The following is a 26,082-nucleotide window of genomic DNA, read 5'->3' as shown; positions in this document are numbered from 1 at the left end:
AGGAATCCATTTTCTAAAATCATTATATTAAAAAGATACATGCACTCATATGTTTATCGCAACACTATTCACAATAGCACAAAGATGTGAAATCAACCTAAACGTATGTCAGTGGATGACTGGATAAAGAAAATGTGGTGTATGTACAAATGGAATACTATGCAGCCGTAAAAAGAATGAAATCATGTCTTTTGCAGCAACATGGATGGAACTAGAGGCCATTGCTTAAGTGAAACAACTCAGAAAGTCAAATTCCACATGTTCTCACCTTTAAGTGAGAGTTAAATAATGTGTTCACATGGACATGGAGTATGGACTGAATAGAAATTGGAAACTTGGAAGGGAGAGAGTGAGAGGTGGGTGGGTGATGACAAATTTCTTAACGAGTACAATGTACGCTATTTGGATGATGGATACATTAAAAGCCCAGATTTCGCTACTAAGCAATATATCCATTTAACCAAATTATGCTTGTACCCTTTACATTTAATCTCCTAAGAATCCATTAGCAGTAGGGATTCTCATAAGAATCCATTTTCTTTCTTCTTCTTTGAGATAAGATCTCACTCTGTCACCCAGGCTGGAGTGCAGTGGTGCAGTCACGGCTTACTGCAGCCTTGAACTCCCTGGGCCCAGCCTCCCAAGTAGCTGGGCTACAGGCATGTGCCACCATGCCCGGCTAATTTTTCCACTTTTTGTAGAGATGAGCATTCATCACATTGCCCAGCCTGGTCTCAACTTCCCGGGCTCAAGCAATCAGCCTGCCTCAGTCTTCCAAACTGTTGAGATTACAGGTGTGAGCCACTGCACCAAGCCAAGAATCCATTTTCATTCTTATTTCTATAAGTGATTTACACTTCATAAAACTCTTCCCAGCGTATCATCTCATTTGAATCTACACACTGATTTTGCTTGGTAGGCAGGGCAGGAATATAAGCTGCACTTAAGAGATGAAGAATAGAGACAGAGGGAGCTTAAGTGATTTATTTATCCAAGGTTATTCTCTATCTTATCCCCGTGTCTATTTCCTTGCCAGCCCTCCTGACATGAAGTAATGCTGTACCGTTGCATAGGAAACTCGTGGAGGTGTCTACTCTCTGTTAGAATGAAAGCTCCCGGTAGGGAGCAGTCCATTTTCTCTCTAGTTCACTGTTCTTCACAGGCACCAGCACAGTTATTTAAAGCCCGTATGTTTAAAATAAATATTTATTTCATAAATGAATTAGTAGCCTCCTTGCTTCCAAATCCTTTATCCTCTTCGTAGAATTCTCCTCTTAAAATAGTCGAGTCACCTCATGCCACTTCACTGCAAAAAACCTACTGTGGTTCACTGCTGTGCACAAGATAATTTTAAGCTCCTTAGGTTGGCATTCAAGCTGTCTTCAACTTCTGTTCCCCTCTGCACCCATAAATGCCATCCACACTCTGAGACACCCTGCCTCACTTGTCATTAGCAGGTAACATTTATTGAATACTTACTACAGGCTAAGTACTGTGACAAGCACTTTACTTATGTTATTCTATTTAATCTTTACAAGGACTCTGTGAAATAGGCACTATTGTTGTCTCCATTTTAATGAAAAGGGAAACAGGCTTAAATAACTTACCGAAGGTCATGCAGCTCTTGAATGGTACACCTGGGGCTTGAACTCCCACCTTTCTGCCCCCAGGTGCATGCACTCAGCCCCACGTTAGGTTGAACTTACTCTGCCTTTGCATTTTGGCTGGGGCCTGTGCTTCGGCCTGGGATATCCCCTCTCTTCTCCATGTGCCTGCATCCTTGCTATCCCTGCTCCATTGGCCTTTCATCCGTGAGCCTTCCCATCCTACCCTCTCTGGTGAGCCATTTTTCCCTCTGCAGCACGATGCATTCTGATTTAAAGCAGTATTAGCTGGGCAGGAGACTGTCCTCTGAGAGGGTCTGTGAGCTCTTTTAAGGCAAAGACTATAATCCATTCATTAAAAAAATTTTTTTAAATCACTTTATTTTTAAGTTGTACAATTGTACATATTCAATAATAATTGGACGTGTTCATGGAGATACATGATGATGTTTCAATACATATAATAGTGAATAAATGAGAGTAACTGGCATATTCATTGTCTAAATATTTATCATCTCTTTAAGTTGGGAACATTTAATGTCCTGCTATTTGAAACTACGTGTTACTGTTAACTATAGCCATCCTACAGTGATGTAGGATATTAGAACTGATTTTTCCAACCTGATGTGATTTTGTATCCTTTAACAAACCTCTCCCTATCTCTCTCCTCTAAAATCAGCATCCGAGTCCCAACTCACAATTGACGTTCAGTGGCTCTTTCTTAGACATCTTAGGATGAAAGCTGTGATGACGTTACTATTAATAAGGAAATAGCCACAAGGGGGCAGTACTAACGGGTCTTAGAATGGATCGCCCTCCCTGTTCCGCCTGGGAGGTGGGTGTTCCGCTCCTTCTAGCTCACAGGATGGCCCTGAGGGGCAGAGGAACCAAGGTCTAATATAATTAAGTGTGCACAGCCAAAAGGTAAACAGCAATGGGAAGCATGGGAGGAAAATTGGAGGAAAGTTAGAAAAAAACTCCAATTTTTTGGAAGCTCTTGAAAACTTTTAGAGTTTTAAAAACGTTTGGATGAAATATGGAATACAGTTTTTCCTGAAGAGTGTCATTTGGTCTTCTTCATACACATCTACATCTTTAGTTCTCTAAACATAATTTTGTTAGCAAACCAAGAAACACATAACACATTTTGTGTTATTGACAAAAACTCACATTTAGGTTCACAAAGAGGGCTACAAATAATGAATTCTATTTTCCTCACATTTTCCATTGTTCTTGCTCCGCTGCCTCCTAACTGTTGTTTATGGAGGTAATAAGTTATATTTTCCCTTATTTGTTATTGCTGTTTTGTCTGTTCTTTTCTAGCTAAAAAGGAGTGGAAAATCATAAAAATTTTGAGATATGTTATTTTTGTAGCCCTATTAGAACCTGTAGCTAATTCTGGCAAAAGATGGAGCAAGCCTGGGGTGGAAAAAAATGGGGAAGGGCCACAGAATATTGACAGGCCTTATGAGCCTGTGCCCAAAAATTCATGGGATTCCAGGCCAGGCACAGTGGCTCACGCCTGCAATCCCAGCACTTTGGGAGGCCTAGGTGGGCAGATCGCTTGAGCCCAGTAGTTCAAGACCAGCCTGACCAATGTGTCAAAACACCGTCTCTACTAAAAATACAAAAATTAACCAGGTGTGGTGGTGGGTGCCTGTAATCCCAGCTACTCTGGAGGCTGAGGCAGGAGAATCATTTGAATCCAGGAAGCGGAGGTTACAGTGAGCTGAGATTGCCCCAGTGCACTCCAGCCTGGGTGGCAGAGCCAGACTCTGTCTCAAAAAAATAAATAAATAAGAAAAATTCATGGATTCACCCATATTGGGGGTTGGAAAATAAAAGAATTTTGAGAAGTCTTTCTGAGGGTAAGATTTTTCAGGGGACCTTTTAGGAAGGCCTGGAATAGCTTCATGAATGAAGAGAGACTTCAGTAAGACCCCATGGAAGGCTTGACATGTGTCCCTGAAGCTGAGGGGCACCATGGACAGCTGTGTGATGCCTACCTGGAAAATTCCGAGGCAGGAGAGAGTGTTTTTCTCGCTGCTTCAGTGCTAAGAGTGAAGGGCAGGCTGCCTCTGCCCTGGACTTGGGCTTCATTCCTGGGGTTTGCAAGGGGCCAGGATTTTCTGAATGTTTCCCAGAGACCGGGCATGAGCCACAGGTGAGACTGGGGGTGACTTAAGCCCTGTCCAGCAGAGCCACCTGGAGAGGTAATAGGACCTGGTGGAAAGAAGCTGCTGGTGGACAGCCGGCTTCCCATGGGGCTGGAAAAGGAGGAAGCAAAAGGCCTCCAAGAAAGATGAGCTTGTGGGGCCCTGGGTATTGTACGGGGATGGATGGGCTCTGCAGGGTCTCAAGAAGCCCCTAATGGGAGAGTCCATTTTAGACAGTTATGAAGCCCAGGAGCACAAACCAATTTCTAATGGGACGTGTTAGGTGACAGCTTCCCTACTCATGCCTTTCCTCTCAGCCTCTCTCTGTAGCCCCAAAGGGCCAGAAACAAAGTCAGCAAGTTGGGGAAGAGGTATCTGGAAAGAGAGCAGAAACCGACAGTGGCCATGCCTCCCCATCCCAGCAGGCCCCAGCGGGAGGTGGAAGAGGAAGTCTTCCTTTTGAATGAAGACCAAAGTGTAGGCCGGGCACTGTGGCTCATGCCTGTAATCCCAGTACTTTGGGAGGCTGAGATGGGCGGATCACGAGGTCAAGAGATTGAGACCATCCTGGCCAACATGGTGAAACCCTATCTCTACTAAAAATACAAAAATTAGCTGGGCGTGGTGGTGTGCACCTGTGGTCCCAGCTACTCGGGAGGCTGAGGCGGAAGAATTGCTTAAACCCGTGAGGCAGAGCCTGCAGTGAGCCGAGATTGCGCCACTGCACTTCAGCCTGGTGACAGAGCAAGACTCCGACTCAAAAAAAAAACAAAAAACAAAAAACAAAAAACAAAAAACAAACAAAAAAAAAACGGTGTAGAGTATTCTGTTGCCTGGCATGGTAATTTCTGAATTGTGGCTGTGCTTTGCCTCTTGAGTGACCATATGGCTTTGTCTTAGCTGTGAGTGTCCAGAAGAACCTAGAGTCAGCCTGAGTATTTGTCAGGGACACTGGTTTCACTGAGCAAATTTGCAGAGATGCAAAAATAAAATGGCCTTGAAGTAACGTCTCATCAGCTGTGCATGTTCCACGTGCTAGATTTGTCTTCCACATGAAAGAATGAAGGAAGTACAACATCTTAACAGCAATGATCTTGGGGTGGTGAGACGATGAGGGGGGAGATTATTTTTTAATTTCTTAGGTGTTCTAAATGTTCTACCATGAACATATTTTAACTTGATAATCTTAAGAAAATGAAAATAAACAATATTCTTTAAAATGGATGAAGAACTTAAGATTATGTAGGTAAAAATAATTTCTGTCTCCGGTCCTGCTCGCCTGTGGGGTGGGGAGGGGGCTAGAGGCACAGGCCTGACCCGGTGTGAGAACACCGAGGGTGATGTGAGGAGAAAGTCACCTGCCCCTCACAATACTCCCTCAGCCCAGAAACTCTTACCTGACACCCAGGCCTAAAATTCCTCAGTGCCCATCTGCCAGTTCTATACTCTGGACAATTCTTTATAACTCACTTCCTTTACCACCTTCCCATAGGGACTTCCTGGGGACGGAGTCTAGGTATAAGGGTTGACAATGACATGTGAAGCTTATCTTCCCTGCCTTCATTTCCTAAGCTGGGTCTTCAATGAGAGTTAACAGAAGAATTTCAGGCCATCAGATGGGCGCTATACCCTACAGAAGGGTTTCTCAACCTCAGCACCATTGATATGCCGGGACCAAGTAGTTATTTGTTGTAAGGGGATGTCCTGTGATTGTAGGATGTTCAGCAGCATCCCTAGCCACCACCCATCACCCACCGCACAGTCTCCCAGCCAAAACCCACCACCCGAACACAGCCTTCCCACCCGCCACCCACACATGGCCTCCCCACCTGCCACTCACCACACACACACACGGGCTCCCCACCCACCACCCACCACCCACGCACAGCCTCCCCACCCGCCACCCACCAGCCACGCACAGCCTCCCCACCCGCCACCCACCAGCCACGCACAGCCTCCCCACCCGCCACCCACCACCCATGCACAGCCTCCCCACCCGCCACCCACCACCCACGCACAGCCTCCCCACCCGCCACCCACCACACACACACATCCTCCCCACCCGCCACCCACACACATCCTCCCTACCCACCACCCACACACAGCCTCCACACCCGCCACCCACCACCCACACACAGCCTCCCCACCCACCACCCACACACAGCCTTCCCACCTGCCACCCAGCACTCACACACGGCCTCCCCACCCGCCACCCACCACCCACACACGGCCTCCCCACCCGCCACCCACCACCCACACACGGCCTCCCCACCCACCACCCACACACAGCCTCCCCACCCACCACCCACCACCCACACACGGCCTCCCCACCCACCACCCACACACAGCCTCCCCACCCACCACCCACACATGGCCTCCCAGCTGCCACCCACCACCCACTGCTTCTTGTTGGTTCGTTTAGGGGACACGAATGGTCAGGAACAGACTATGAAATCTTGGGATCCCCCTCAGAAAATGAAGGAGGCTGGTTCTTGTGTGCTTTAGAAGAATTCGGATTCAGCCGGAGAGGCGCTCCCTGGAGTCAGGGCTGTGCTGTGAGCCACACACGCAGACTTCTTTATTTTTTTTCTTTTGAGACAAAGTCTTGCTCTGTCACCCAGGCTGGAGTGCAGTGGCAAAATCTTGGCTTACTGCAACCTCTGCCTCCCGGGTTCAAGCCATTCTTCTGCTTCAGCCCCATGAGTAGCTGGGATTACAGGGTGAGCCACCATGTAGAGATGGAGTTTCGCCATGTGGCCCAGGCTGGTCTTGAACTCCTGACCTCAAGTGATCTGCCCAATTCGGCCTCCCAAAGTGCTGGGACTACAGGCATGAGCCACCGCACCTGGCCTATTTTGCTGTAATTATTTATTTAATGTTTGTCTTCCTTGCCAGTCTATAAGCCCATATATAATTTTCACAGTGATATTCTGAGGGTGCCCAGTGGTTTCTGGCACATAGTAGGATGTTAGAAATATTAACTGCATAAATAATACAGGAATGAATTGCAGAGGCCGAAGGACCAGGCAGCTCTTCCAAGAGAACATAGATTTATTTGGAACCCAGGATTGCTCGACTGAAGGCACACTGGGATCACCCCCAGAGATGGCATGAGAGGACTGTGAGAGTGGGGGCGGCCATGGGAGGAACATGGCAGGGAGAGGACAGGGCTGATGACGAGAAGCTCAGGAAGGGGCAGTGTGAAGGGAGGGAGGAAACTCAGGAGGATGTGGGATCCTCGTGACTTAAACTCTCCAGTTTTTTTATTTAACCTATAAAAAGATGGCCTAATTGATAGCCTCCCCCGGCCCAAATGTCCTGCCACCCCAGTCATCCTACTAGCTGGGTGTTTCAACATCAGACCCATCTGGGGTGTGTATTAGGCATGTAGACTCCTGGGCCCCATCTGGCGTCATCAGAATATCTGAGAGTGGGACTTGGAGATCTATGTCTTCACATGCTCATGAGTGTTTTTTTTTCGTAATGCAAATTGATGAGAACATGGGGACTGCGCCTATCCTGTTCACATGTGTATCCCAGAAACCTAGCCCAGAGCAGGGCAGGAATGAGGAAGTCGGTATTTCTTGATGGGTGAATAAATGAATGAATGAATTTCATAGTCACAGAAATGTGTATATTTGGTTTTCCCCAAGGCTAAAAGGAAGAGGGACGCTGCCTCCCTGTGGTCTTCCACTGCTTTCTTCACCCTCTGGGGCCAATTTCCCCCTTGGCAAGCAAGGGCAGTTGGACTGAGTAAGCCACAGGACTTCTTCCTGCCTTAATAATCAACAGCAGCACGACTCTGTGCTTTCCGTTTCTTTTTGCCTGCCTTCCTGCAATGGGGGAAAGAATCAAGATGAAAATCAACCACAACCCGGAGATTTGTTGTCAGTTTTAATAGGAGGAGTGGCGTCAAAGAGTTTAGAGAAATGTAGAAAAAGACCTTTTACTTTTTGCTGGAACATGATATGGTTTGTGCATGGCACATACATATTAAAAAAATAGAAGTTTCACATTTCGCAAGCACATGACTGAACAGCATCTGGGCTGCATTACCCGCTGTGCCTAAGCTGGAGGACAGCTCTACCCTGGGACCAGCCTGAGGTACTTAGTGGTCTACAGAAAGAGGAAACCATGCAGAACACGGCTCTCTGATGCTGAAATTTCAGTTCAATGAGGTATACAAACGTGGTTCTGCGTTGGCTATCTGCATGATGGGCTAGATTCAGGACCTGTTTGGGGCTTGATCACATCCTCCTCCTGTTCTGGGAAGAGGAAGCATCAGTCAGATGTAAGCAGAGCCTGGAGTATCTCTCTCTATTCTTCTGGCCTTTTCCCAAACACTCCTCTCTTTGGTGTTTTTCTGGGAGGTAGCAGAATGAGTGGCTGGTTCCTTCAGGGGAGGAGCAAGTATTAGAGACCCACTTTATAGACACAGGTGTGGAAAGTGGCAGAGAATACCTCCTCAGTGATAGCTGACCCAGAGTCTTTGAGGAAAAACATTGGGGTAGAAGGACGAAGGAGTTTTCTAGCTTGTGTCCCCTTGAAAGTGGGCAGAAGGAGAGAGGGAGCAGAGAGGAAATCCTGCATTTGGTAGATATGTTTGTATCAGTGACTGTGGCACACAACGGGCAAAGGCTATGGGCGTCAGCGCGGGGAGGAAGGAGAACTACAGCTCACGGACTCTCCTGTTTCTTTCTTCTCTCAGGACCTGCATAGAACAAGAACTTGAAGGGTCTGAGGTCCAGGACAAGAAAGTGGCCCAGAACCAGCGTCTAAGGAGAACTGCAAACTGCACAGGACAGGCCGAGGGTCAGGAGAGAATTTCAGGCCTGGGTTTCTGGGCAGGAGAGATACCTATATGTCTAAAGAGGAGAGAGGTTTGTACCCTGAGTCAGACGGCAGAAGAAAATGTTGTCTTTGTTAGGCCATAGACTGGCCCTGACCAAGGGCTTGGCATGCGTGTTAGGGCACTGTGGGATGTGGCCGCGAAGGGGAAGGCTGCGGAGGATGATGGTAGGGTATTAATTACAAAATTATATGCTGCTTTCCAGAGAGGTTCAAAAATGTATGGGAAGTGGGAAGGGAAGGGGTGTTAGAAGGCAGTGCATGATGAAACAAACATAATCAACAGCTTGAACAAGGCATTTGGAGTTTCCTGGTTTCCTATGAGGTCCAGCCACTGCCCTGAAAAGGGTGGACATTTTACAAGGAGCCTGGGGCTCCCCCGTTGCTTCTACGCTAACCTCTTCAGCTGCAGCTGACAGGTGCATCTTGAAGTGTGTGCAGATATGCTGCTCTCCTCTTTATTATTTGCTCTTGAAGAGAGAATAAAAGTCTCTTGGCCCTCGGAACTCCAAGTTTGCATGGGGCTGCCAAAGAAGATTCAGGATGAAAGAGAGGTGAATTGGCTACAAAGCTCTGTAAACCAGGCTCCTTGCTCAGCACTTGGGGAATGGAGGATCCAAGTCTTAGTACCTCGTCAGTGGGAAAGTGGGGGTCTCTGGTTCCCCTGCATATAGCAATGTCTTCTGCAGCCTTTGGGATCCAATGGGCCTGACAACCGAGTTCAGCACTCAGTGGACATGTGACCAGATAGGAAACAACTCTTCACGCCTGGGCACAGATACAGAAGCCAGAGAGAAGGGACTGAAATGTGTCCTGCTGATCTTACTCTGGTCCTGTCTCTTAATCCACTTCTGTGGATGGGGATTGGCATTTCCTTCCTTCCTTCCTTCCTTTTATTCTTTTATTTATTTTTTTTAAATAGAGACGAGATTTCACCGTGTTGCCCAGGCTGGTCTCAAACTCCTGAGCTCAGGCAATCTGCCTCCCAAAGTGCTGGGATTACAAGCATGAGCCACTGCACCCAGCCAGGGATTGACTTTTCTTAAGCCTAAAGTCACTTATAGGAAAACCAAAAGCCCTTGAGAGAATTTCTTTGCATGGGAAGGATTTTAAAGAGTCACCAACACATCCCTGCATCTAAAGGTGGTATTCAAAATATTTAGCAACCAGATGGGCATGGTGGCTTATGCTTGTAATCCCAACAGTTTGGGAGGCTGAGGAGGGCGGATAGCGTGAGCTCAGGAGTTCGAGACCAGCCTGGCCAACATGGCAAAACCCTGTCTCTACCGAAAAAAGTAAAAAGAAAAAGAAAATTAGCTGGGCGTGGTGGTGCACACCTGTAGTGCCAGCTACTCAGGAGGCTGAGGAAGGAAAATCACTTGAGCCCAGGAGGTGGAGGTTGCAGTGAGCTGAGATCACACCACTGCACTCCAGCCTGGGTGACAAAGCAAGACCCTGTCACAAACAAACAACCCCCAAATATTTAGCAACTGATATAGCATGGGCCCTGGTACCAGTTAGACAGACACCCAGCCGCTCATAACCGGTGCTGGTGCAACTGCTATGCATTGGCTGAATAGCATGCCTGCTTGACTGTAGGCATTTCTTAGCTTCTCCTTCTCATTCCTAGCATGAAAAATGAAAGTGGACATTTTGGGAAACACTTTGCCAGGATTTGAGCAATGTTATGCTCCTCTAGAGAGGTGAAGGAAAGGGTTGGCAGTCCAAGGCTTTGGGGATTCTCTCGAAGATGGCTCCTCTCATGCCATGTGAGCTGAAAGATCTTGGAAGAAGGGAATCTATGTTATGGGACCTAAAACTTCTCCTTTTTTCTCTGGATCACAGTCACACCATCCCCCAGCCATTCCACACTCCAAGCTCCACTGGGAACTGATACACACCTCAGGTTCGGGGTGCCTGCGTTTCTGATGGACCCTGTTCAAGAGACTGATTGCACTGAACGAGACTCCCTAAGAAACAGTCAGCTTTATCCCCGCCTCCAAGCAGACCTGCACTTCAATATTCCAAAGAGTCAAGACGGACTAGTTTTCTCCCTTTTCTACCACATCCGAGGCTCGGCCACACACACACGTGCTTCAGGGTTTCTACTGTCTCTTCCATCTTCGCGTACCTTGGTGTGGCTTTTTCCTCCTCACCCAGCACGTGTCCTCCCTGACATCTGCAGGGCAGAGGAGGTGGCCGGTGAGGTGTCTCTCCCTTCGATTACCGACCTCCATCTTCAGCTCAGAATTCCTCTGCCCGGATCCGTCTATAGATGGATGCAACTGCAAATAGTAAGGTATGTTGAAGATGAAGGTATTTGCAACAGATGAGGATTGTCTTGCAGGCCGGGGCCCCTGAGAGTCGCAGAGCGTGTCAGGTCATTTTGTAACTCGATGGTTCACATATGCCAAAAATATTTGCACTCTGGTAGGGCTCTCTCTGGTTTCAGATTTAGGAACATTCCAGTGGTTCGGGAATCTGAAGGCTCCAGGCAGACAACATTTATAGTCAGTTGGGGAATCTCTGCTTTAAATACTCTTAAGGACAGAAGGCAAGAAGGCATTGTGAGGCAAGGAGCTGCTTCAGCTCGGCTTCTTGACTTCACGGGATTATCACTCCTCTTCTACTGCGGGGAGGAAGAGAGCACAAACCTTGGAGGTCGCGGTGCCCGCTTTGCTGCATCCAGGCACAGCGTGTATGTGAGATGAGGATGAGCAAGAAGGAAGTGAGGGTATCAGATGAGAACTTGGGTGCATTTCCTGGACATAGTTGGAGAGGAATTACCATCTGTAGTCCAAAGCCTCTCTACTTCCTTCATGCCCTATTTTGTCCCCCATCCCTTGCCAAAGAGGTTGCCATTATTAGGATCCTTGTCATCTGAGGTTAAAATAAGACCAGGTCAAAGTGAGGAAACATTATGGGCAGGCAGCCTGGCCTCTGCTTGTTCTTGGAGCCAAACACAGCCTGAGTTCTCCAGGCAGAGTGGCTCTCCTAGAACATCCAGTGCCTTCTGCTACCTCCACAAGTCTTCCTCAGCTGCCTTGGACGCTGCTCTACCCCTTAACTCCAAGAAGGGAACAGCTTCTCCCCCAGCTTCCCTGACAATTCATCCCAGTATCCCCAGAGCCCTCACTGGCAGGGAGCTTGAAGTGCCTGATCACTCTCTTTCGGGTTTGCAATACGACCTTACACCCTCTCACCCTGCCGTCTCTGCACTTTGAGGACGGCTGCTCCCCGCTGACCTGTGCAACTCATGTAGTCAGCGGCCTCTGAAAGGAAAGATGATTGGAAAGAGGCAGAATGGGAGCACACATCAATCATACTGGTTTGACAAGTGACATTTGTACAGGCAGATTCCTGCAGCGATGATGCTAGGAGAGAGAAACTCGATGCTTTGAAATGCCTTTGCTCTGAGAATATATAGAACGCTGTATGGATATACAACAATGCACACAAACTCCTACCCTGGCCTTTTCCTTTGCACATGGTCACATTCCTCAAGTGTCACCGATACCTTCTTTCCTCGGGGGAGGTCAAAGCATGGGATCCATTGCCATTCTAAGATGCTGATTGCAACCCTCACTTGAATGGGCTACATGCCATGGGGTCCAGCAGCCAAGGGCAACAACTGGGGTCTCCCCAAGTGCAAGATAAGCCTGACTCAGAAGCCATGGAGGGCAAGGGGAATTATCTGCTTGTGCAAAATTCCAATAGGACACTTGCTGATTTAAATCTGTGAGCCTTCTTTTGTGGGTCCTTATATCCTGGGAAGGAAATGAGTGACAGTCATGATCAGGGACACCTTGCTGCCCCGCTTTGCCCGTCCGTATTTGCTCAGGGCGATGTAGGTCCCTCGGTACAAGTCTGACTCGTAGGCGTTGTAATTGTTGGGCAGGAGAGTTTCTCTGAACTTGCATTCTTCTTGGAAGCTGGGCTGTGAAAGACATGGGCAAACAGCAGAGACTGGGTTACAAATGAGGAGTGCTGCAGATGCCAGCTGGGCTGCATCGAGTAGGCCCATCTGCCGGGCGCCCCTTCCTTTCCCTTTGTGAGGCAGCCACTGTGAGGTCTGAGCATCCTGGGTGAATAGAATGGTGAGCGGTTAGGACGAGAAGAGGCTGCAGGCTCTCATGGTTTCCTCTCACCTTCTTTCCTCTTTTACTAGAAGGCCTAGGGACACAGGGGGATGGTCTGTGCCACATGGGCAGAGCTGAGGCTCTGCCACTCAGGTCTCCTGACTTCCAGAGAACTTTCTACTAAGTCCCTAGATGGTAACTTATTCCATGCAAAGAACAGACCAGGAAATGATACAATAAGCTGTTTTCTCAAGTGCACGGTGAGAGGGAGTCTACTGGAGCAGTAATGAGAGCCCAGGGTGCTGTTTCGTGACTTTCTACTTCCCAGTTATGTGGCCTTGGGCAGGCTCCTCCCCTTTCAGCCTCAGTTCTCTTTTCTGCAAACTGTGTGTGTTGGGGGAAGGAGAGAGGTGGTTGGTGAGGGGGAGGAGACATAGACGACCTCTTAAGCCCTTTCCAGCACTGTCTCTCTTTCTTTCCATCTGTGGTTCCTCAGTCCATCTTTCTTGGTTTAAGTCCCAAGTTTTCTATCCCTCAAATAGGCCCATTCTCAGTTTTGACTTTGAGCCTAGAAGATGTCTGGTACCTCCTAGACCAGGGATCCCCAACCCCCAGGCTGCAGACACATACCAGCCAGTGGTCCATGCCAGTGCAGGAAGTGGGCTGCACAGCAGGAGGTGAGCGGTGGCTGGGTGAAGCTTCGTCTGTTTTACCCCCACTCCCCACCGCTTGCATTACCACCTGAGCTCCATCTCCTGTCAGATGAGCAGAGGCATTAGATTCTCAGCAAGAACCCTGTTGTGAGCTTTGCATGCGAGGGATCTGGGTTGCATGATCCTTATGAGAATCTAATACCTGGTGACCCGAGGTGGAACAATTTCATCCCAATACCATCCCTCCATCCCCCACCCTGTCCATGGAAATAGTCTTCCATGAAACTGGTCCCTGGTGCCAAAAATGTTGGGAACTGCCGTCCTAGAAAATCATAGTTCTCCAGGGATATGCAGGAACAGAGTTGGTGAGGAGCAGGGATTTTTACTGGGAAAAAGATCTAGTTCCCAATACGATAGTGATCCAAGGACTCTGGGACCAACAAAAAATGGCCCTTTCCATGCTAATTTGGTAGAGGAGTGTATGTGGACCACCTGTTCAGAACATGAACGCTGGACTTCCTGTCTCACATGCACAAGTTCATTCCCAGTACATCACCCCAAGTCCTCCTTCTCTCCTAGAAAAGAAGGCTCTTTCATCTGCAACCTGCCTGGGTGGCTGCCCTGAGGGAGTGTGCAGGGATTTCCTATTCTTGTGGGGAAGCAATGGGTGGGGGCTAGGAGAACAGAGAGCGAGGTGGGAGCTGGAGACCTGGGATCTACTCTTTTTTTCTCCTTTTCTTGAGATGGAGTCTTGCTCTGTCACCCAGGCTAGAGTGCAGTGGCATGATCTCAGCTCACTGCAACCTCTGCCTCCCAGGCTGAAGTACTTCTCCTGCCTCGGCCTTCCAAGTAACTAAAACTAAAGGCATGCACCATCATGCCCAGCTAATTTTTGTATTTTTAGTAGAGACGGGATTTTGCCATGTTGGCCAGGATGGTGTTGATCTTTTGACTTCATGATTCACCCGCCTCAGCCTCCAAAAGTGCTGGGATTACGGGCATGAGCCACCACGCCTGGCCCCAGGATCTACTCTTGAAAAGAACTATAGAATGAGAAATGGGTGGAGGATAACTTCTGACTCCTTCTTGCTCAGGTATTAAAAAAACCCCACTCAATGGCTGCTGGGCTGTGCCAGAGGTGTTCTCTGACCTTCTGTGAAGGAATCGTACTGTGAGTGTCCCACCTGGCTGGCAATGTAGGTAGATGAGAAGCTCTTGGCTCTTGCTCTTTGGAAGGGCTGGTAAGTAGCTTGCCCCTCAGGGGCCCCAGACTCCCAGAGCCCTTTCGGTGGACCTCTCTGGCAACATTTTGAACAGCCATACTTTCTTTCCCAATAGACTACAAGATCCCTGAGATGAGGACTGTGTCTTGCATGGTACATGATGCTGAGTCAATGGTGGTTTAATAAGGACAACATGTGTTTGGTGGCTCACACCTGTAATCCCAGTACTTTGGGAGGCCAAGACAGGAGGATCGCTTGAGCCCAGGAGTTTGAGAGGAACCTAGGCAACATAGCAAAATTTTGTCTCTACAAAAACTTAAAAAAAAAAAAAAAAAAGCTAAGCATGGTGTCTCATGCATGTAGTCCCAGCTACTCTGGAGGCTGAGGTGGGAGAATCACTTGAGATCAAGGCTGCAGTGAGCCATGATTGCTCCACCGCACTCCAGCCTGGGTGACAGAGTGAGATCCTGCCTCAAGAATAAATAAATAAGTAAATAAGGACAACACTGAAACATAAGGGGACCCCTGCATGGGTGGCTCTTTCAATGTGATGTGGGAGTGGGCAAGGGGACAGCCTTGCCTATGGGAACACAGTGAAACTCCCCCTCATGCATTTTCCCTATGCTCTTCTCTCCCGCTTGCAGCTTACTCACAAAGCACTTTCACTGATATTAACTTGCTTGAGATAAACGTGAAGACGTTCACCAGCCATGTCAACTGGTTAATGCCACATGAGGGGGATGGGTTTTTGTAAGCTTTCCTGTTCTCCTCGTTAGGGATGCTCAGTACATATTTGCCAAATGGGTGAATGAAGAGATGTGCATTTTGGTAAAAAAGGATGAACTAATCAATATCGGTCAAGAACATATTTGTGCCACAGCTTTCAGGTTAGACTGATGACAGTAGCCTCTTACTTAGTTATGTGAACTCTGGCAAATCATTTAACCTCCAAAGCTTACTGTTCCCTCCTCTGTGAAGTAGGAACAGTAAGAAAAACTATGTCGTAGAATTGGAATAAGCATTAATTGAAATAATGCATGGAAAGCCCTGGGGAAAATGCTTGCTATATAGTAAAATTAAAAAAATATATCATTGCCGGGCGCGGTGGCTCAAGCCTGTAATCCCAGCACTTTGGGAGGCCGAGGCGGGTGGATCACGAGGTCAAGAGATCGAGACCATCTTGGTCAACATGGTGAAACCCCGTCTCTACTGAAAATACAAAAAATTAGCTGGGCATGGTGGCACGTGCCTGTAATCCCAGCTACTCAGGAGGCTGAGGCAGGAGAATTGCCTGAACCCAGGAGGCGGAGGTTGCGGTGAGCCGAGATCGCGCCATTGCACTCCAGCCTGGGTAACAAGAGCGAAACTCCGTCTCAAAAAAAAAAAAAAAAAAAAAAAAAAAATATATATATATATATATATATATCATTATTAGTATTCTTCTCTAAGTAAATCATGAGCTACTTTACATTAAAAACCTTAAAAGACTGCCTTACCCTGGATCACCAGTTCCATAAGACTTGCTGTGGGTTACTGGACAATTTAGCTTTTAAGCTCTGCGGTTTTTGCCCGAGTGCCTGGGAGACAGTGAGCTGACCTGGAAGAGCAGGAATCGAGAATAAGGGCAGAGGCTGACACTGGCTCTGAACCACGTCCCCTCAACAGGAGCCTCTTGGGACCCCAGTTTTCTGCACTGTGCACAGGGAGTAGACTCAGTCACAGGACTTCGACTGTTGATGGGCAAGCCTGGGAGCAGCAGCACCAGCAGAAATTCAGCTCAGAACTGATGGAAGCATTCCAAGTAAAGCTACACTAATGAGAAGTCTAGTAGAGGTAAATGAACAAAATAGAGTCTGGCAGTAGATCCCGACACACATGGATGTAAAATAAAGTGAATCTAAATGATTATAAAGTAAAAGTGATACTTTAAATAACTAGAGAAAACATGATGTTGGAACAACTGAATGGTATTTTATTATAATAATAAAGTTTGATGTGTATGACTTTATCCCTTACATCAAAATCAATTCCAAAAAGAGCAAAGATTTAAATGTAAAAAAGAGTAACACTAAAATCAAGAAAAAAAAATTTTTAAGGGTACCCCTGAAACAGAAAAAATTTTTTAATAAACTCAGAATCAGGAATATCTTTCTAAACAGGACACAACAAAATTAAAGCCATTAAAAAAAACTAATAAACTAGTCTTCTATTTGAAAATTATTACCGAAAATAAGAAGAGAAATGGGAAACTGGATGAAAATACTTACAATACACTTATGTCAAAGAGTACATTTTGTTACTATATTCAGACCCCTAAACTCACTGGAGAATGAACAATGTTTATAAAACAGAAAATTCTCAGGAAAGGAAATATAAATGGCATTTGAGCAGAAGAGAATATGCCTAATAAAAGAAATGTAAGTTATAACTGTGCATCACATTTTTAGTGGCCAGATTGCAAAGAGAAAAGCATTTGACACTATGCTCTGATTACTGAGGGCATAGAAACTAGGAATTCTCATTTAATGTCCTCTGATGTGTGTACTGTTACGATCTCTGTAAAGAACAATTTGGCAATATCTACCAGAATAAAGGATGAATATAGCAACTGATCATCAATTCCACTTTTAGAAATTTATCTTACTGATATATTCTCACATGTGCACCAAAGTTACTACAGCATTAAATAACAAAAGACCAAAAACAATGTATCTATTGAGAGGAGTAACTGACTCAATTATGGTAGATCCACATGATGGAAGTCTATAAGCCTTGAAAAAATAAGAAGTCCCTCTACAGTGACATGCAATGGCCTCAAAGATAGATTGCTAGGTGAATACACGAGGTTGAAACAGTGTTAGTATAGTATGCTCCTGTTTGTGTGATTTTAAAAAGATGCTACCAGAGCGGGCACATTGTGCATAGGCTATTTCTGGAATGATACACTGGTAACTGTGGCTGTCCCCAGGGAGGAACTCAGTGGCTTCAAGACAATGGTAGGAGTGAGACTTTCCATAGAATATTCTTTGATACTTTTTCTTTTTCCTGAAAACATGTTCCTGTGCTATCTAGTCAAGCAAGTAAATTATTTAAAGTGGGAAAGGAATTTAGGGTAGCAGATAGGCCAGGAAATGAAGCGAGAAAACATTTTGATCAGAAACTGGTGGTCTCCTCCTCGTTGGGTCACAGCCCCTCTCCACCCACCAGCCTCCCCCCTGTTCTAACTTTGTACGTCCCTGGAGAGTAACCCGCCCAGTCAGTTCCAGAGAATTTATTTCTGATCTGGATGGTGGTTAAGGGAGAGGTTTCATGTGTTGTTTGCAAGCTCTAGAGAGGAAATGAAATCTTGAGGCGGAGGAAGGGGAAGGGGGAGGAACCGAGTGACTCGGTCAAGAAACTCTCAAGCCATTGCCCACTTCCCGCTGCCTAGAATGTGTCCATTTGAGAACCCAGCCTTTCCTAAACGTCCGGGTCTCCTAAAACATGATTGTTTAAGCGTGCATGACCATGGTTGTTTAGCTTGTACTTTCTCTGGTCATTAGATTTTGGATCATTCAAATCCGCTCCCCTTCAACATACACAGTTTTTTTTTTTTTAAGTTTACCACTTTTTTTCTTTCCAATCTGCCCTTTTCTCTAGCCTATCTCATATCCCTGGCCTTCCTCAGAATCCTGTACAAAATTAAAGTGAAAAAAGACAACTAATAGATGAAGTTTGTGTCAGAAGCCCTAACCTTCCCTTGCTGTTCTCTCTCCTCTACCCTTAGCACCCCCATCTGTGGGGTTCTGGTGGCCAGGAGGCCTGTGGCATCAATGGGAGATAACTCGTTTTCCCTGAATGCTTTGATGCAGCCGGATGCTTCAGGCTGATGGGATTTTCCCGCTGCCCAGAGTGATGCTCAAGACCCAGCCCCTTAATTCATCTTCATCAGAGCCCTGAGCTTTGAGTTCTCATGGCTCAATAATGTCGGCTCCTCAGCTCTGGTGAGGAAAGCATTTGAGCCAAGTGAACGCCATGTTCATAAAAGCAGCTACCATGTATGATTACTTGAACAAATGAATATCATTCCACTGGGTCACATTTCCTGGGCCCTTCGGGTTCAAGCCCCAGCATGACACTGTTTTAAATTCCATGTAAGTCTATTCAGATTTATGTGCATTTGGCATTCACTATGGAGAAGGGCATTTTTCGGAGAAGCAAGCACATCCATGGGTAGAAATGCCCCTAAATGTGTGAGGTGGACAAGATAGCCACCCTCTTGCCTTTAGAGCTAAGTCAGCTGGACCAATGAGGACCTAATCGGGCCTTTAAACATCTTCATCCTATGACTGCTGAGGCCACTTGCCCCTGTTCCTCCTGGGAGTATATGTTGGATGGAGAAGGATGGGGTGGAAGGATGTGGTCAAGAAGGAAAGATAAACCAGTGCTCTGTCCTAAGACTTTCTTCTCTAGCCACTGACTGCTTCTTTACCTGTCTAGCTGAAATATCATCCGCTCTGAAGATGCCTGCATTTTCTAACCCTTTTTCCTAGCACACAACTGCACTGTCACTTTAGCAACGGAAAGTGTTTTCATCAGGTGTTTCATTCTTCTCACTCCTGTACAGCTCTTTGTAGCAGATGGGGATTTGTATGCAGGGCATTGGGCCCCTCATAAGGGCATGCACCTCCTGCTGCGCTCCAGGCCCATTTCCCAGCACTTTCACATAGGGGGCGTCTGTCCCTTTCCCTCAGGAGTGCTGCTCTCTGCTAGAGTGCCAGCTGAGTCAAGGAAAGACTGGTCTTCCCCTCCCCCAATGTAATGCCCCAGATCATAATCAAAGGTCTCTGGAGGAAATCAATTTTGTCCTTTGCACATTGTCGTACTGTTGAAGAAAAGGACGTAAATGCAGTTATTCTTAGTAAAACTAAAATCACTTGAGAGCATAACTGAATTGCTAGTCTCTTTTTGCTAGTATGTATTTTTCTCAACCAAAGGATTCTAATAGAACCACTATCAGGTGGAGATCCTTGATGTTTTGTTTTCTTAATGTTAAAGGGGATCAAGGGGGTTAGAATTCACTGATTTCTGCCTCAGTCTACACCTGAGAGAGCAGAGGTCCAGGCCCGGAGAAGTTCAGTGATGTTGCCCAGAGAAAGATGAGTAGCTAGAGGGTAGGTCGGCCAGGAACTGGAACCTGGATCTCGGAGCCCTGAGACAGGGCTGCACACAGCTGTGGCTGGACCTGTGACCCTGGAGACCCAGTGTCCGCAGCTGTAAAGGGAGGATGAAGATCAAATGCACCTCCTGGGGGTGCTGCGAGATCATGCTGGTGAAGCCCTTTGCAGCCTGGTCAGTCCAGCACAAACAGTAGGCTAGTGCTCAGGGCAGGGCAGCTGTTTATTTTGTCTAAAGGGTGGAGGGCGGGCAAACTGCCCTGAGCCTCTACACCCCTCTTTCCAGGAGACAGACATGTGTGAAGCCACTTGTAGCTGGGTTTTCTTGGCCCTTATTCTCTGCCCACGAGTTGTTGCCTTGTTCTCCTCACCAGCACCTCAACCCCAGCCCAGTTTCCCTCCCCCACCCATGAGAAATGCCATATAGTGGCAGTAGCAGCTGAGCCTGGGAGATGAGGCAGCTCAGGGGGCTTAAAGGGAAATAGTGTGAATGAAATAATCACTCAGCGGGAGTCTTCCTGGCTCCGGGGATCAGTTGGCCATTGTTTTTTTAGACTGTGATAACGGCCTCTGAAGGGTGGGGAGGGAGGAGGTAGAAGTTGTTCAGGAGCATCTGGTCCTGAGCCATACAAAACGTCAGGTGCCCCAGGCTTGGGGCACAGCTGTCCAGCCCTGCTCTCTGTGTGCAGGCCCGGCTGGCCCTGAAGTCCAGGGAGGAAAATCTCTCTCCCTAGAGAAGATGCTCTTTGGCCAAATGCTACTGAGCGTGCAGGTAGGAGGGGTGGGAGGGCAAAGGTGAAGGGGGTGGGGTCTTTTCTTCGGAAGTTCCCATTCTCCTGGACTTTGCTCATTTAGTGAGTCCAGCAGCTCATCAACCTGCTTAACTCCCTTTAAAGTCATCAGCCAATAATGTGCTGCAGAGCGAGGGCTGGGGTGGGAGTGGGGGGCTGGGGTCACAGGCATTAGGAGTCAGCCTCTTTTTCCTTTGGAGTCCCATAGCCAACAGCCCAAATTCCCCACTCTCTCAATCCCCTGGGATTCCAGGCATTATGCAGGATGGTAAGAAGGGGTTCTTTGGGATGCTCCACTCTACAGAGGGGGGACCTGCTCCAGCAACAGCTGGGTTGGTCCCAGGCCTCTTCCTGTCCTCTCCATCACTTTTCCAGGGAGCAGTAAGAAGGATATGTCTCTTCTGTCTCATCTCACCTGGCCCTCCAGCTCTCAGGTTCAATGAAACTTGGGGGGCTGGATGGTCCCCTGCCCTCCAGAGGCAATGTCGCCTGCTGGCCCCCAAGCCTGCCTGTGCCTCAGAAACACCTGGCAAATTTAAAATACAAAAATAAACAGATTTCCAGGCCCACATCCCAGCTCTGTTGAGTAAGAATCTCCTAGGTAGGTCCCTGGAAATCCATACTTTTAACAAGTTACCAAGGTGGTTAGAGATGCAAGCTGTCCACAGAACCATGTGGGAGACCCATGGTTTTTAATGCATGCCGTATGTCCATGCAAACCAACCCAGAATGAGAGATGTTAGCAGTAAAGATTATGGGGCAGAGGCCACCTGGTGAACCCATTCTTGTATTTCATAGATCTCCTCTGTTGGGATGGCCCCACTGGGATCCAGTGCCAATTCTGGATCTATTTCTTTACATCCTGATCCTTGGTTTATCCTCCAAGGGGCAGTAGATCCGCCCTCCACACCCTCCCCAAAAATAACTTTGATATTTTTTGAGGACTGCTCTGAGGTCTTCCTTTTTAGCTTGCTTATTTCTGTCAAAGGAACTCTCCATCTCTTCAGCTTCATAGGGATGTTTGCCCAGCCATATTTTGGAATAAGCCAAATGATGGGCCGAGGGCCGCAGGAACAAGTAGGTCAGTGAGAGCAGAGGTTTTGGTCAATGTGCTTAGAAGTTGGTTGCATTAACCCAAGTGCCAGCACTGGCGCTCCCAGGGTGACTTATGGGGTTGGGGATGGGAATGAGTGGGACCCCCTGTCTAAAGCGTATAATGGGGAGGCTGCTTCTCCAGCCTGTGTGATCGGAGACAAGAGGATTGAAACCCTAGTGCAGAATCTCAGCACACTGATGAGGATGAAAACAACCTCCCATTCCACTCCTCCTGCTGTGCACTAGGCCGGGGTGTCTTGCAGGGCGAGTGCCTGCAGGGCAAGCAGCACACCCAGGCGGAGAGACAGGCTTGCTCTCCGGGCCTTGCCAATGCAGGGAATCACACCTGCCCACAGGCCTGGATGCCATAATGCGGGTTTCCCTCTGGCCCACGGGCTCCCTGAGCTGTGGTTTCTGTTTAATCACGCAGGCTCTATCTGGCAGGTGGGAACAGAAGCAGCACAGAGCAGAGGACAATCACCCGTGAGGCTGAAGAAGCAAAAGCTGCAATGCCCTTCCCTTGCACAGGCTCCTTTCTCAGCCTTTCCTTTCCCATTTAGATAAATAGTCACTTCTCTATTCAGAATTTCGTATTATTTTCTTCAACTGTGTAAGCATCAAGCATTGTAAACCTGGCACTTTCCTGGCCTGGTGAACTCACCGTTGCGTACAATCTTCCTTCACTGTTCATGGCAACGAAGAGGGCACTTCTCACTCCAAAGAGACTCACCACGCCTCGCTCCACGGTGGAAATTTCCAGCAGGCCTGACAAGCAAATGGGAGCCACATTACCTAAGGCTCGTGCAAATCAGACTGGGAACTTGAGCCAACAAGGGCATCTCAGTCCATCCCCCTTCTCCTAGAAAGTCAGACTCTCTGTCACCCCTTCCATGATCCCTCTAACTCTAGGAGACCCTGGTTGCTGGACTTATCAAGTGCTGCCATTGTGCTGTTAAAAGTCCACTTCTTTTTGGAAAAGTTCTGATGTCAGAGTTAGGGACTGCAATGACCACTTAGTTATCTATTTAAGATGAACTTCGAATCTGGGCTTTCAATGACAAAATTACTTGAGGTCCTTGACTTGGGTAAAAAAATAAATTCTGATTATCATTATTCTTAATGTATAACATGTTTCAGCAAATCTCAACCCACCTAATCCTGAAAACACAGCAGCCAGACCATGGCTGATGGCTTTCTTGGATCCTGCAGCCCCCATCCTTTCTTGGATAGGAGACTAACCATACAGCAACTTGTCAACTTGCAGGATAAGAACCTGGAGACAGAGGGAGCTCATCAAAGTAAAAAGAAGGATGTGCTTCAGTTGGACATTTTGCAATTGAATTTCCTTTTCTTCTCCAAGAGGGAAGCTGAATAAAAATGAGCCTGTGTCTAATTTGATCCCAGTATACTAACTCATTCTCCCTACCCCTGCCTTGGGGGCTTCCCAGACTAATGGTTCCCAGTGGTCTTACAAGGCATGAGATGAGCCGGTATTGTTGCAATAGTTAGTGCCACTGAGGATCTAACCAAGGTGATAGCAAATAACACCAGGATGCTTGGACCCCAGTATATCGAGCCTGCACCCAGGCAGAGTCCCACAGAGTCATCTAAGTGGTGAGCAGCATTTCTGCCCCCTTTATAGTGCATTGTGTCCACTAGAGCAAGGCACCTTCACCTTTTAGTCCTGCATGAGCCCAAGCCCCCAAGCGTCCCAACTGGCTGCAGCTGGCACTCACTGTAGGGGGTCTCCTTGTGGGTCCCGCTGATCCGGCCGTCGGGGGGCACCTGGAGGTGAAAGCCGATGCCCACGTTGCAGTAGAGCCTCCGCTGCCGCTTGATTCCCACCAGGTAGCCACTTTCCCAATTCGCCCTGGCGATCTCTCCAGCTAGCCCCGTGCGAGACCTGGACAGCAGGGTGCCCCAGCCCCTCGAGTCCAGCTGCGTGTTGTTGGCACGGGAGCCCGCAGGCAAGGATACCACCATGCCCACTAGGATGCCTAGGAAGACGAGAGCCCACAGCGTGCCCTGAAGACGTCCTGCTCCCTGGGACATAGTGATGAACAGCCTCTGTCCCAGGGCCATCCACCTTGCCTCTCAGGCACGTGGTCAGAATTAATGGCCCTAAAAATACCGCCCTTCTTGTTTTTCTCCCTCCCGCATGGCGGCAGGGGCTTATTTTTGGAAGGCAGATGAAGGCTGCTGACATGAAACCAAAGCCTGCATCGGGCACTCGGGTTGAGAGCAGAGGGACCCGGGCTGAGCCGCGGCCGGTAGAGACCATGGCTCGGGAACACTCTCTAGCTCACCCGCTCGCTCCGTCCGGTGTTGATGATATTTGATTTGACCTATCTTTATAGTTGGTTCAGCAGCCCGGCCCTCCCCTCCACCCATCATCACCCTGACGTCAACCCACCCAGCTCACTTATCCAGGGCTGTAACATTAACCTGCTCTTGAGCCTGGCTGCCTCCCCGGACCCCCTTCAGCCTCCACACTCCCCAGGGGTTCTGGGAGCCACTGCCATTCCAACTATGAGGCAGGAATGAAGTGAGCAGGGAGCATCTCTGGGGTAGAGGGGAGCTGGGTGGGGGCCCAGGGAAAGAGAGAGGCGAGAGGCCACCCAGGACCCATACTGGGCAGAAGTTCTCGGCCTGGCAGCACTGGCTCCTTATTTAGAGGGCAATAGGTAGAGGCAGGGATGGGAGAAGGCTTGTGGTGGTGATGACCGTAGCCTGCAAGCCACCCTTGAGACCTTTTCATAGAAACAGCTCATGGTGGAGGGGAACACTGAAAGGCCAAACCCTTTCAGCAGGAGGGCCCAAAAATTCTCAGGTCGTGGGAGTGGGGTTTGTCCAAGGAGCTTTAAGATTGTGGAGGGAGGCGCCGGGCGCAGTGGCTCACACCTGTAATCCCAGCATTTTGGGAGACTGAGGCAGGCAGATCACCTGAGGTCAGGAGTTCAAGACCAGCCTGGCCAACATGGTGAAACCCCATCTCTACTAAAAATACAAAAATTAGCAGGGCATGGTGGCGGGCGCCTATAATCCCAGCTACTCAGGATGCTGAGACACGAGAATAGCTTGAACCTGGGAGGCAGAGGTTGCAGTGAGCCGAGATCCTGCCATTGCGCTCCAGGCTGGGTGACAGAGCAAGACTCTGTCTCAAAACAAACAAACAAACAACAAAAGATCTTGATTTTGGAGGGAGGGAGGGCAAGGGCAAGGTTTGCCTGCTCACTGTCTTGGTCGCAGCATTCACCTGGGGTGGAAGTTGTGTCTGGCCTTTGACATAGTCCACTGGCCGTTCTCTTCCCTGGATTTATCCTTGGCATGTGATTGATATTATTCCCATTTCACAGATGAGGAAGCTAAGGCTTGGAGAGGTTAAGTGACTTGCCCAAGTTACCACAGCTAATAAGTAGCAAAGCCAGAACTCCTAAGGTCTGCCTGAGCCTAAAGCCTGTGTGTGTCTAATGCTTGCAGTAGAAATTGGCTGGCCCAAAGAGTCTATTTAGCTCCTTAAATGCCAATAGCACATCATAGAGTTATTTCAGTAGCATAAAATGATTCATTTGTAAAAAAAAAAAAAAAAAGAACTTGAGTGTCTGATGTACATGGGAACGTCTGTATTTGCAGATAACTTTTGCTGGGCTGATATTATACCCAGAAACTAGTAAAAATATTTCTGCCAGGAAGTTATTCCTACACTCATTTTTCTTTTCCCCATATTACTTTTAAATAGATTACATGTCCAACTGAAGTAAAAAAAAAAAAAAAGTTAAGCTACCAAAAAACCTACCCCACAAATTGCTATAGAATATAAAAAGAAACTATTAATACATCTCTGAGGGTGAAAAAGTTAACAATGGTCACCTGGGGAATTGAGTTTAAAATCCTGTTTCTTGTACTTCAATCCAGGTCTTAATCTGTTGGTGAGACATTGGCACTGATCGTGCAGGGATTGGAAGGAGTGTGTGAGGTGATGACAGTGACATACAGATGGATGTGAGCCTCCTGAGCAGTAGAGCTGGTCCCAGCGGGCAGCTCCCTTAGCCACACTCTGCACGCATGCTGCAGGCTGCAGGCTGCAGGCAGCCTGGAAAAGCTGCTGGGGCAAGTTCCATGGCCCAAGGACTCTACTGAGGCACTAAACCTTCTGCTGTGCCCTGGGTTCCAGCCGCTGGCCTATGGCTTCTACCTGCTTTCTCTCTGCCCTTCTGCCCATTCGCTGGGTTTGATGCTTGGATCAAATTTCTGTTGAGCCATGTAATTCAGTGTTGCCCTAGACATGCCTTCTCAGATCCTGTGAAACCCAGACATCTGTTATTACCCTCAGCTGGTAAACTGAATGGAGAGGGCCATAGGCACCCCTTATTCTTACTCTTACCACGGTGCCCCCAGCTTCCCCATTGGTTTCCTCTCCCCAATGGGCCATTGCCCCATACCCAATCTCATCACCACCAGCACTGCCATTTCCTAC

General features: G+C 48.0%; 1 protein-coding gene and 1 long non-coding RNA gene across 2 annotated transcripts; one reads left to right on the top strand and one right to left on the bottom strand.

Moving 5' to 3' along the window:
• The first annotated feature begins 7,611 nt into the window (after positions 1-7,611).
• Positions 7,612-12,249, top strand: LOC135275418 (uncharacterized). The gene is made up of 3 exons (XR_010343038.1): positions 7,612-7,938; positions 8,469-8,640; positions 10,454-12,249. It is a non-coding gene; the product is annotated as an uncharacterized LOC135275418 (long non-coding RNA).
• FGF6 (fibroblast growth factor 6) lies at positions 10,073-23,979 on the bottom strand. Its single transcript, XM_012455908.3, has 3 exons — positions 23,342-23,979; positions 22,267-22,370; positions 10,073-12,545 (listed from the first exon to the last, which is right to left on the bottom strand). Exons 1-3 carry the CDS (start codon positions 23,685-23,687, stop codon positions 12,369-12,371), a joined length of 627 nt encoding a protein of 208 aa, XP_012311331.2. The 5' UTR covers positions 23,688-23,979; the 3' UTR covers positions 10,073-12,368.
• Positions 23,980-26,082: the final 2,103 nt, after the last annotated feature.

Source organism: Aotus nancymaae, unplaced genomic scaffold, assembly GCF_030222135.1.
Source record: "Aotus nancymaae isolate 86718 unplaced genomic scaffold, 86718_ANA_hifiasm-v0.15.2.pri h1tg000016l, whole genome shotgun sequence".
Classification (NCBI taxonomy): Eukaryota; Metazoa; Chordata; class Mammalia; order Primates; family Aotidae; genus Aotus; species Aotus nancymaae.
The sequence above is the reverse complement of the archived record's forward strand: the minus strand, read 5'-3'. Positions and strand labels throughout refer to the sequence as shown.